The 13,474-nt window shown below is 36.0% G+C and overlaps 1 protein-coding gene across 1 annotated transcript in view; it reads right to left on the reverse strand.

Annotated features, from left to right (window-relative positions):
• The window catches only part of NECAB1 (N-terminal EF-hand calcium binding protein 1), a 155,258-nt gene that overhangs the window by 76,144 nt on the left and 65,640 nt on the right, over positions 1-13,474 (reverse strand). Inside the window, exon 2 of the mRNA XM_089898590.1 lies at positions 3,459-3,612. Coding sequence (XP_089754716.1) covers positions 3,459-3,612 — 154 coding nt within the window. The remainder of the gene's footprint in view (positions 1-3,458; positions 3,613-13,474) is intronic.

The following is a 13,474-nucleotide window of genomic DNA, read 5'->3' on the forward strand; positions in this document are numbered from 1 at the left end:
ATAATCACTATACCTGCCAAACTTAGTCTAGGTATACAGGTGGATTGTGGATGGTGCTACTTGTTGCTATTGTCTTCTTCTTTTTTATTTTATAAATTTATTTATTTAATTTATTTATTTTTGGCTGCGTTGGGTCTTTTTTGCTGCACACAGGCCTTCTCTAGTTGTGGCGAGCGGGGTCTACTCTTCGTTATGGTGCGTGAGCTTCTCATTGTGGTGGCTTCTCTTATTGTGGAGCATGGGCTCTAGGCACGTGGGCTTCAGTAGTTGTGGCACATGGGCTCAGTAGTTGTGGCTTGCAGGCTCTAGAGTGCAGGCTCAGTAGTTGTGGCGCATGGTCTTAATTGTTCCGCGGCATGTGGGATCTTCCCATACCAGGGCTCGAACCCGTGTCCCCTGCATTGGCAGGCAGATTCTTAACCACTAAGCCACCAGGGGAGCCCACTCTTGCCTTCTAAAGTCTTAGAGAGAACCAAGGCAGAAAATAAAATCAAGTTGGCATGGAATGAAATGGTGACAGAACCACTTTTTCAGGTCATGGGACCAGCCAGCTAAACCTGATTTCCTACAGTCTCAGGTGGGAACAATAGACAATAGTTCAGCCAAGGAAAGGATTTATTTGGCTCCATTCCTAAACAACATGATTATCTCATGATTGAAAATACAAAACTGAAAGGAATGATGGTGACAAGATAATGCTAGGAAATACAGCATGCTGGGGAATCTTGGGGCATGGTTGCAAATCCAAGCAAACAAGATTTAATTAATCTCTCTGGGTCTCAGCTTTCTCACTTACAAATCAGACTAAGCACTCTGGCATACATTCCAACTCAAAAATATTCTGTACTTCTATCAATTCTAAATTAGGGAATATTGAGCTTCTGGACTCCTGATACAAGTTACTTTGTTATTTTTCTTCTGTTAACGGAACAACCTAATGTTGTAGAAAACTTCATTTCTTTCCTAATGTGAAATCATAAAAGGTTTCGATCATCAATCTCTTTTCTAAGTTCATTTTTTTTGCAGCTGAACAGCACAGGAGATTTTCTTATCACCATATCTTATTTAAAAATTTTAATGTCTTTAAACTCCACCTAACAAACTAACCATAAAATGAAACATTACATGCTATAATAGCCATTAGGATTTTTGGTGAGTTAATTCAAGATAAAAAATATACAAAATATTTAATTTGATCAAATAGCTTGCCACTCAGCAGCAATAAAAGTTTCAAAAATTATTTCTCAATGTGTTTTTTTAAAATTGAGTAAAGCTTTCCTTTGAGATGAAAAGGAAACGTGATGACAGGAAAAAATTGTGTTTGATCCATTCCCCACAGCTATTCCATTTTGCTAAAGCATATTTTTAAAATAAAATGTATTAAGACGATGAGAAGATGTGTAGTCAGAGATCATACCAGTTGTATTTGCACCTCAGTATACACTGCACTAATCTAAAGCAAATGATATTGTACTTATTTGAGGACAGCAGGTGAAAGTGAAGGAACTATGCATTTATTGAGCTATGCAGCACAACATTGGCCTTATTCTTTTCTCATTTAAATGTTAAATATTTGTCATGTCAGAACTACCTATAGAAAGGAGATTTTGTTTTTTGGGTTATCCAATTTAAACACTCTGGTCACTGAGATTAGATTTTAGCTTCAGAGACACAAAGGTCTACTCTTCTGTATGCCCCCATGGTGCCCAGAGCAAATACTCATCCAACACTTGAATGTTTGCAGATAAGCTAACTGAGAATTGATTGTGTTTGCTATTTTGGTCTTGCATATAAAGACTGTGATGATGTTAGAGTTTTGAGGACAGTTAAAATCAGTCAACTGGCTACTCTGTCATTTTCTATCATAGCAAATTAAGAAATTGTTATGCTGAGACTTGCATCTTACCTTGAGAATTTGTTATCCTCATTAGTAACTCTCCAGATAATATTAAGAGATGGCACAACCCAAATGGTACATTTGACAGAAATGTTGATGCCTTGACATTGAGAGGAGTGGTGGGTGGGTTTAAGGCTTTGGGGGATTAGGTTTTTGAGCCAATTATGAAGATTTGCTGTTACGTGCTGCCCTTGATGATAAGGAGAAAAAAGAGCTTGTTTTCTAATATTTATCTTTCCAAACTCAGCTCATGGTATCATCTGTGTATTGCCTTTCCTCCCCTTGAACCACTATTTCTTTTCACAGGGTTAGGCACACATCCTTTCGCTCTGTGTGCTCTTGTAACAACGTTTCCTTACCTAGGGTATAATTTTATCATTTTATATTGTAATATGTTGTTTACTAACAGGTCTTGATCATCTCTGCCTCCAGAATACCCAGAACAAAGCCTGGCTCACAGCAGCTGATCCTTAAATGCTTAAAGACTACGTGAGGTACAGGGAATCACATGGAGATTCAGGCACCAGAGGGAGTGTCTGAGTTCTGGAAACTCCTCTTGCCTCTCCCCAATTACCAGATGCCTTCCCGCACATCTAGCCCTTGCTGGTGGTAGATGCTGCTGTGCAGCTTGTCCAGTCATGTGGGCTCTAGAATAAAGAGAAATACAGCTTTATTTTTAACAGATTGTCCTCATTTCATTTTCTAGACCATTTGTTCATCTTCTTCCCTTCCCTTAATCTGGATCCCAAGGTTTAGGACTGTAGACCCAGGTGGCTTAGATCCAATCTTCCTTTCCTTCCCTCAGATATGTAGCAGATGTTACTTTGGAAGGCAGTGGCAAAAGAAGCAGATGGAAAATTAAATAGATAACAAGCTGGGAAATGTCAAAGCCTTGCCCTTTTTATTCTCAACAAATGTGTTGGCTGAGAAGGTACAGAAAGGGATCTTTGCATACTGAACTCCCAGAAGACTGATATATTGGCTTAAGGCACATATTCCTTTGGGCAAAACCTGGAATCTGAGAGATTGGTAGAAAGAACTAATAAAGCAGTAAAAAAAAATATACAGATGGTACCTGATATTCAAATTCTCCCTTTTTTTCCAAACACAGGTTATTCTTTCATGTCTATTAAAAAGGATATGGGCAAATGAAGGTTTAGAGCATGTTTCTCAGGTTCCAATAATGTTCATTGAATTCACTGAGAATTGTTCAAGTGATAATCAAGTGGAAATTGTCAATAAAGTAGCATTAATATTTCCATTTGTGCCTTTGGAAAGTCAGAATGTAAATATTTCAATCCACGTATTTACTTTGTGTGGAGCTGGAACAAGGCTAGGAGTCATTCAAGTAAAATCCTTAGCATTAGAAGCATGGTACTTTGAAAATCAGGTTTCTTAGAGGACTGACTCTGCATTTTTACGGTCAGGTCATCATCAGAAAGCAAGCTCTTTCCCATCTGGGTGATGGAAGAGTGGAAATCTTAGCTATTAACCCACTATGAGTCATCTCAGTTAATTATGAAAATGAGAGCATAGTCTTCCCTGTTTGTATTTGTCCTACTTGAAAATTAATCAAGTCAGTGACAACCCATCTCAGTGTCTTCTTGTTTATGAAATCAGACACAATCACACTTAGCAGGGGGTACTGCTTCTGACTGCCTTTTAGTCTAAACTCCTGCTGCTCTACCTGTTGTGTGAGACATCTGTGCCAGCTTCTATAACAGGAAAAAATTTACTTTTACAAAAATAGTGCTGTTTATTTCTCTTTTCCTACTTTCCCCCAAACTGTTACTTTATAAATACTAACTGGCTTACACTATTATCTATGTCCTATTTCTTTAAACATTCTTAGGCTTTCATCTTATTATTTTTATTTAAAAAATCATTGGGGTATAGTTGATTTAAAATGTTGTGTTAGTTTCAGGTGTGCAGCAAAGTGAATCAGTTATACATATATATATATATATATATATATATATATACACCCTTTTTTTAAGATCCTTTTCCCATATAGGCCATTACAGAGTACTGAGTAGAGTTCCCTGTGCTATACAGTAGGTCCTTATTTGTTATCTATTTTATATTAGTGTGTATATGTCATCCCCCATCTTTCAATTTATCCCTCCCCGGCTTACCCCCTGGTAACCATAAGGTTGTTTTCTACATATGTAACTCTATTTCTGTTTTGTAGTTAAGTTCATTTGTCCCCTTTTTTTTTTAGATTCCACATATAAGTGATATTATATGATATCTGTCTTTCTCTGTCTGACTTACTTCACTCAGTATGACATGTCTAGGTCCATCCATGTTGCTGCAAATGGCATTATTTCCTTCTTCTTTATGGCTGAATAATATTCCATTGTATATATGTACCACATCTTCTTTATCCATTCCTCTGTTAATGGACATTTAAGTTGCTTCCATGTCCTAGTTATTGTCAATAACTGCAATGAACATTGGGGTGCATGTATCTTTTTGAATTACGGTTTTCTCTGGATATACGCCCAGGAGTGGGATTGTTGGATCACATGGTAGTTCTATTTTTAGTTTTTTAAGGAACTTCCATACTATTCTCCATAATGGCTCTATCAATTTACATTTCCACCAACAGCGCAAGAAGGTTCCCCTTTCTCCACACCCTCTCCAGCATTTATTGTTTGTAGATTTTTTGATGATGGCCATTGACTGGTGTGAAGTGATACCTCATTGTAGTTTTGATTTGCATTTCTCTAATAATTAGTGTGTTAAACATCTTTTCATGTGCTTTTAAGCCATCTGTATATCTTCTTTGGAGAAATATCTATTTAGATCTTCCACCCATTTTTTGATTGGGTTATTTGTTTTTTTGATGTTGAGCTGCATAAGCTGTTTGTATATTTTGGAGATTAATCCCTTGTTGGTTGTTTCACTTGCAAATATTTTCTCCCATTCTGAGAGTTGTCTTTTTGTTTTGTTTATGGTGTCCTTTGCTGTGCGAAAGTTTTTAAGTTTCACTAGGTCCCATTTGTTTATTTTTGTTTTTATTTTCATTACTCTAGGAGGTAGGACCTACCTCAACATAATAAAGGCCATATATGACAAATCCACAGCAAGCATCATTCTCAATGGTGAAAAACTGAAAGCATTTCCTCTAAGATCAGGAACAAGACAAGTATGTCCACTCTCACTGCTATGATTCAACATAGTTTTGGAAGTCTTAGCCATGGCAGTCAGAGAAGAAAAAGAAATAGAAGGAATCCAAATTGGAAAAGAAGAAGTAAAACTGTCACTGTTTCCAATTACATGATACTATACATAGAAAATCCTAAAGATGTTATCAGAAAACTACTAGAGCTCATAAATGAATTCAGTAAAGTTGCAGGATACAAAATTAATAGACAGAAATCTCTTGCATTCCTATACACTAACAACAAAACATCAGAAAGAGGAATCCCATTTAACATCCCATCAAAAAGAATAAAATACCTAGGAATAAACCTACCTAAGGAGGCAAAAGACCTGTACTCAGAAAACTATAAAACACTGATGAAAGATATCAAAGATGACGCAAACAGATGGAGAGATATACCCTGTTCTTGGATTGGAAGAATCAACATTGTGAAAATGACTATACTACCCAAAGCAATCTACAGATTCAATGCAATCCCTATCAAATTACCAATGGCATTTTTCTCAGAATTAGAATAAAACATTTTACAGTTTGTATGGAAGCACAAAAGACGATGAATAGTCAAAGCAATCTTGAGAAAGAAAAATGGAGCTGGAGGAATCAGGCTCCCTGATTTCATACTGTACTACAAACCTACAGTCATCAAAACATTATGGTACTGACACAAAAAAAAGAAATATAGATCAATGGAACAGGATAGAAAGTCCAGAGATAAACCCACACACCTATGGTCACCTAATCTGTGACAAAATAGGCAAGACTCTACAATGGAGAAAAGATAGCCTCTTCAAGAAATGGTGCTGGGAAAACTGGACAGCTACATGTAAAAGAATGAAATTTGAACACTCCCTAACATCATACACAAAAATAAACTCGAAATGGATTGAAGACCTAAATGTAAGATTGGACACTATTAAACTCTTAGAGCAAAACATGGGCAGAACACCCTTAGACATAAATCGCAGTACTCTTTCATTTTAAATGATACACTTTTTAAACTAGGAGAACACCATATCAAGTTTAACCCTTATAAAATTGAGAAAAAAATCTGGTCCGTAATTACGTGCCTTAAAAATGAACTGAGGTTAATTCCAGATAGGTCTTTGGAAAGCTTAGAAGGCAGAGCAAGAGATTAAAATATTTTCAAACTGCAGATCCCCATGTATTAAGAGAATTATAGTTTTGCAGTTTAGTGAAAGAGGAAACAAGGCTCTAATTTTTGTAATAAAATGTTATTAAATAACCAAGAAATTTTAAAAAATCTAAATCCTATCATAACTAGATATCTTCTAGTTTGAAATCAGAAAATACTGTAGAGATGTTATATTATTTAAGACTTTTAAATTGACAAACTCCATTATAAAGGGCTCATCCTGGAATTGTCAAGGATTTTTTTCATGTAGGTTTCTTTCCTCTGGCTCCTTCTATTGCTCTGTCTCACACCAGCAGCCCCTAACAAGAACATATGGCCCCTTGAATGTCTTTGCTCAGAGAACAATGCCAAAGTAACCTCAAAGTAACCCTCTTCAAACAAGTAGAATTTCAGGAAAATATGCGTGGGTATGAAAATGGGAACATATATAGAGTTAACCCAAACTTGGAGATTAATAACAGATGAAGACACAGATCACATTCATGTGCATCTGACAACATAGTGTGGTAGTTAAGAAACGGGGTCTGGGGACTTCCCTGGTGGCCCAGTGGTAAAGAATCCACCTTACAATGCAGGGGACGCAGGTTCGATCCCTGGTTGGGGAACTCAACACCCACATGCCGCGGGGCAACTAAGCCCGCATGCCACAACTACTGAGCTTGCACACCTCAACTAGTGAGGCTGCATGCTACAAACTACAGAGCCCACGCACCCTGGAGCCTGTGTGCCACAACTAGAGAAGAGAAAATCCTCACGGCATAACTAGAGAGAAGCCCATGAGCCACAATGAAGAGCCCGTGTGACACAACCAGGACCTGATGCAGCCAAAAATAAATTAAATAAATAAATACTAATAAAAAGAAACTGGGTCTGGAGATATTTACACTGAAGTTCTAATATGTACTTGTACCACTTAACAGCATCGTGAACTTGGGAAAAATTAAAATTGAAACAAAATTAAAATTAAAAACTTCTAAGTTCCTATTTTCCTAACTGTAAGATAAGAACAGTATCAATCTCATAGCTTGCTGTGGGAAGTAAATGAAAAATACATGGCATGTAAAATGCACTGTATGATGTCTAGCTTGTAGTTTTTGATAAATGAATATTCACTATTGTTATAAATCCATTGGTGGAAGGATATTACAAAGTGTAATGAACAGATCATTGGCCTAAAATTCACAAGACCTGGGTTTAAATGGTGTGATAATAGTTCAGTTCACAATTATTGCTAGGATAAATATATGGTTCGTTTGGTATGTAACAGGTTTTCTACAAATATTAATTTTTCTGAGTTCTTTCTACATATAGTTAGTACTGCACATCTGTTACCTTGATTTTTCAGAAATGTATAATTTTTACATTCATATTTGTTACCACATTGAAGCTGTAGCCCATGAAATTTGGTCTTTGAGGAGTTACAATGTAGAGTTACAAATATATAGTTCAACTGCAAAATTAATTTAAAAGTGTTTCTGTCTTTGACTTGTTTCTCATCAAGGATAGCATATGAGATCCAATTTATAAATCTAAACAACACTTCTTGCATTATCTCTTTTATCTACTCTGAATTCTGTCAACCATATCCTCTTCCAGACCATTTCATTTCCCAGAATCTGTTCAAAATTCTTTCTCAGTCTCTAATGTGATTTTACTCCCTCTTTTTCTTTTCTCTCCCAGATCTTTTTATGTATATTGGCTAAGATTTCTTCCCTTCTCCTCAAGTCATTATGAGTGTGGTTCTGTTCATCCGGGCCCATTTCTTTATTCTGCTTCATAGGAACATAGAAACCAGAAAAATAATAGCAGGAGGATATGGGGAAGATGTCCATGTTGGTGGCATTGTTTTTGAAACTCCAGGAATTCTCACATAAAAACCAATAATGCAAATAGATAACAACAACAACAAAACTCCATAGCCAACAAATAACAACAAAACTAGAGTTTAAGGTATCATCATGAGCCACAAGTTACAAGTGGTTAAGGACAAAATCACTGATAGCCAGAAGGTCTGCATTGCATGGTATTACTGGCTGGATGTATAGGAAGGAACAAAGGGAAGCAATGGGATATGTGACAGATCTGAAGACAAGAGAACTCCAAAATAGCCAACAAATGTTCACAAGAAAGCATAATTGACTAGCTTGAAAACAGCTAAATCTGGGAGGAATTTTATCCCAAAGTAGGTGAGCATAAAAATCTTAGTAAAGTCTAAAGAGGTTGGAAGCATGAGCCCCTGTGAACTCTTGAAATTAATTAGCTAAGATGGTATGCTAGGAGGGTCCCACACTGAAGATAAACTGCAGGGAGTCAAATCAAAACTGAGCAGGACAGGTTCACAGAGATCAAGAAGAGAAGATTCAAATAAAAGTCAGGGAGAGGTACAGAGCCAGAAATCTCAGAAGGAAAGACACTATAGTTTTCAATACTACAAGATAACCAAGAGGGAGGTCTGTGAATTCAGAAGAACTATTCTGAATACAACCTTCTTTGAAAAATCCAGGAAAATTAGTATTTTTTTTAAAGTAGGCAATAGAAAATTATTAAGGTCAAATTCTATATAATTTTATTATAAAAAAGGGATATGAGCAAAATAACATTCCTGCAGACAGTGAACGCACACCAGAAAGACAAGCCCACCAAACAGATCAAAAGTATAACCAAGTATTTTAAAATGAGACAAAAGACATTAATGAAAAATTGAAGAAAAAAGAAAATAAGGAAAAGAAACAAAAAGGATTTGAGATGAAGTAACAAATATTGTAGATATGCAAAGAAGATCCAAAATACTTAGAGTTCCTAAAGAATAAGTGTAGAAATCAACAAAGAAACAGAACAAATACTAGAATCTAACATTCAAGAATGTTTTTCTGAAATAAAAAGATTTGAAATTAGGTATAAAGCCATACTACATGTGTAAGAATACCAACTCAGAACAAACACATCAAGACATATTTTAGTAAAATTACTGGACTTTAAAGGCAAAGAAAAAAGTCTTTGTGCACTTACACATAAAGAGAAAATGAGTCTCAGAGTTAAAAAATACCTAGATTATGTTGAGGCTTTACAAAAGCAATGCCTTTTTACCAGAAGAAAGTACAGAAACATATTTCAGGTATACAAAATAAGAAAATGAAGCCAAGGATTTTACATCAGGAAAATTGACTTCTAAGTGTAAGGTGCACAGAAAAATTGTCAATATGGGGCTTCCCTGGTGGCGCAGTGGTTGAGGGTCTGCCTGCCGATGCAGGGAACACGAGTTCGTGCCCCGGTCCGGGAAGATCCCACATGCCGCGGAGCGGCTGGGCCCGTGAGCCATGGCCACTGAGCCTGCGCGTCCAGAGCCTGTGCTTCGCAACGGGAGAGGCCACAGCAGTGAGAGGCCCGCATACCGCAAAAAAAAAAAAAAAAAAAAAATTGTCAATATGTAAAAACTTAGATTAAATTGTTCCCATGATGTCTTCCTGAGGAATCATCTAGAGAATGAGCTTCATACAGCCTAAATTACTAGAGTGTTCAACATAAAGACCAATGATGTAGGCCAGGTACTGGCAAACTATTTTGGAGAGGCCTACACAGTAAATATTTTAGACTTTATGAACCAAGAGGCCACAAATCCTGCCAATATAGCATGAAATCCCCCGTAGATAATTATTAAATGAATGAGTCTGGCTGTGTTTGTAGACCATATTAAACGTGTGCTTGGCAGATTCTGGCAGATGGCTGAAGTTTTCTGACCCCTAATTTGGGCACTGAACATCAAAAGCTGCCAACATCAAAAGAGACAATCAGATAGTATGTGCTTCCTGATGAGATAACACACTATCAGGTATAGTCTTGTCAAACGAGACTTTGGATTCAGCTGACAATTTGAAGTAAAAACAGTTCAAAAGAACATGATGAATTGTACCATGAGAAGTCAACAGCAGTCTAGATGGTGAGCATCTCTCTAAAGGATTTCAAGGTAACCTGCAAATTAAAAGAGTTGTAACAGACATAAAAATGGGCACAAATAAACTATAGTTTTTAGGGATGAACATTTGTATGATGAAACCATAATAAAATGCAAGGAAATGATTACTAGAGAGATCAGTTTGGTCATTATTTACAGGGGAGGGAGGAGATTCTAATTGGGACAAGGCACTTGGAAGGTCTAGGGTGGTTGTTAAGTTTGTAATTTTGATCTGAGTGGTAGGGTATAATTATTAAGTTCCACATTTGATTTCTGTGGCTTTTCTCTTTCTCATTTTATTTTACAACAAAAGGGTTAAGATATGTGTACGAACCAGTCTGGTGGAGGTACACTATTCTCATGTTTGAGAGGTTGTGGGAATAGACAGATATGGGCTGTAAAATACAGGACTGTTTGGCAAGCAGTAGAAATACATACAAATTAGTAATTTTTATCACTTCTCATATATTGTCTTCTTAACTGCTGGTCTGCATTTTTCTGGAGTGTAACACAGAAACAAATGTCAATTTTTTTTTTCAGTATAAAGAGCCCAGAGCTATATTTCTGCATAAATTGAGCTCAATATGTTTGTTGATATTGATAATAAAATATAACCAAAATTTCTTCTCCCAAAATAGGGTGCTTTCCACATTACTGCTCACACACTTTCTTTTGAATGTCATTTTTAAGCACATGAAATACCTCAAGGGTAACATTCACTTGTAATTTTTCTCCTCCTAAAAACCATGTATATGAGGTATCTAAAATATGCAAATTAAAATAATGAAAGAGTGGAATGGTGGTTGTAAGGAGCTGGAGGGGGGGAGATGAAAATGGGGAGTTACTAGGCAACAGGCCTAAGTTTCAGTTAAGCAAGATGATTAAATTCTAGAGATCTGCTGTACAACATTGTACCTATAGCCAATGGTAATGTACTGTACACTTAAAAATTTAAGAGGATAGATCCCATGTTACTACCATAATAAAATAAATAAATAGATAAATAAGTGGATACATTTTTTAAAAGTCTGAGAAACACTAAAAAGAAGAAACATTTCCAAACCTCTATTTTCAAATTGATTTTTATCACACACAGAGCATCTTTTTTTTAAAAAAAGTAAAGCTTTACTTTCAAGCTCCTTGATTAATCTTTACTTTGGGGAAAAAAAGAATAAAATTTGTAGATTAGTAACTCTATTATTTACTGAATATCCCTTTGTAAATACAACTGTGTAAGGTGCATTTAAAAAGGAAATAAAACAAAACAGCCTGATTTTGCAGTTGTTATAGATTAAAATGCATTCATTTCACGAACACTTATCTTACATTAACACACAGAAAACACTGATAAAGTACAGATAAAGTTTTAGCCAAACACTAACTACGCATAGGGTTTACTAATTAGGACACATTTCCATTCCCCTACAAAATGAATATTAACTACTAAAAGTCTCACTTGGCATGAGAGAGATATATTTAATTATTAACAAGAACATGGTATCTATAGTCTGTTGATCTGAGAAACAAACTTCAGTATCAGAAAGTCACTGAATTTCATAGGCAAGCAGCTAATCAAAGACAACATATTATAGAGCTAAAAGGGAGCACTGAATACAAATTTCTCGTTTCCAAAATGAGGTATAGATTAAGGATACTTGTTCAAGTTCACACAGCCCCCCTAGAGTAGACTAGAATATAGTTGTCTTTTTCCTGCTGCTTCATATCAAAAAGTGTTTAAAACACAAAATTCCTCTTGATCATTTCTGGGTCTGTGGAGAGAAACAGCAATTTCCAGTCTCTTGAGGCTGTGAAGGGCAGAGGCTCTTGACTCTAAAACTGCCCTTAAGGGCACTTCTGGAAGGAAAGCTTTTCAGAGCGAAGAAGGAGCAATTAAAATGGAGGGGAAATGTCATCTAAATTACAGCTGAACTTCTATTTAAGCTGATAGTAGCAAAAAGGCAGCATAAATTTCTGAAAATCAGTTTTTCTTGATCACAGACACAAATCATGTCATCTTCAGAAGGTTTTTCTCAGAAACATTTAAGGCCTTCACGTAAAGATTCATCAAAGTCCATGCTGAACTGAGTATCTCCAGGCTGCCAGTTATTTCAATTATAATTTTATATTCTTCTTTCATATTTGAGATAGATTTTCTGTGTTCTGTATTGAATCAAACACTCAAAAACCTTAATATTAGATGGTAAAATTTAGATTTTTAGAAGAAATGAAAAAGTTATAACCTTACTATCCATCAATCTATTTTTCATCACTGAAATCAAAACATTTAAATATTTAGAATGATTAAAGTATGTTGCTGAAAAAAAATCAAGAAACTGATAGAGCAAAATTAATTCATTTTTAATGTAAACAACAAAAAGCAAATTTCGATTAGGCATTTTGAGCTCCAGACTTGGGGTACTATAGAAAATGAAAAGACTATAAGACAGTGATGAAACTCATAAGAATCTTGATGGTTTCTTACAAAAGGATACATTTTAATCAGAAGCTTAGAGTTTGCTCCTTTGCTATGACAACAGATGTAGAGTCCTGTAGTTGGAAGGTTAATAATCTTCATTATGCTCAGAAGTGGCCCCATGTTAACAGTTTAGTGATTGGACTGCAAGGAACTGATTTGAGTATTTCTACCAAATTCTGAATAATATTTTTTGATCCTCATGGAGGATGTGATTCCATGTTGACAGGCTTGGCCATGAACTCATAGTGTGACTTTGGGTAAGTCCACTAACTCTCATGTGTTTGTTTCCTCAAATCTATGAAATGGGAGCACTGGGCTCAGCTTCCACCCCAGAACAGGCTAAGTCTGTGTTCACTGGTTCGTCTAATGCTAGTGGAAAGAAAAGAACCTATTTTTCCTCTTCTTTGCATAGCTGAAGCAATTCTCTTGTACCCACTCTACCCTTCTCTTCTTGCTCTATGGTCTCAAAAAAGGTCAATGCAGGGAGATACAGAGCTTACAGAATTATGATCATTCTGTCGCGTGCATCTTGATATTTCACATGATCCTTGAATCTTACCACTTTGGTAAATAAGAACTAAAGTCAGCTGCTTTGCTGATGAGCAACTTTTTAATGAAATGAAGAAAATAACTCTAATAATGAAAATGTGCAAACAGTAGAATCACAGAGAAAAGCACAGGGAAGGTTTTATTCCTTTTAATTAGAGAGGATACCTTTATAGTACCCAGTTAAATACTAATGTAGTCTTCAAAGCTTCACATCAGGTAGTCAGTGTTTGCGTAGCAACACTGATTATTCTTACTAGTGTATTTGACTCTAGGGAGGA

Source organism: Delphinapterus leucas, chromosome 17, assembly GCF_059928025.1.
Source record: "Delphinapterus leucas isolate spDelLeu-1000000601 "Yukka" chromosome 17, BTC_Dleu_Yukka2, whole genome shotgun sequence".
Classification (NCBI taxonomy): domain Eukaryota; kingdom Metazoa; phylum Chordata; class Mammalia; order Artiodactyla; family Monodontidae; genus Delphinapterus; species Delphinapterus leucas.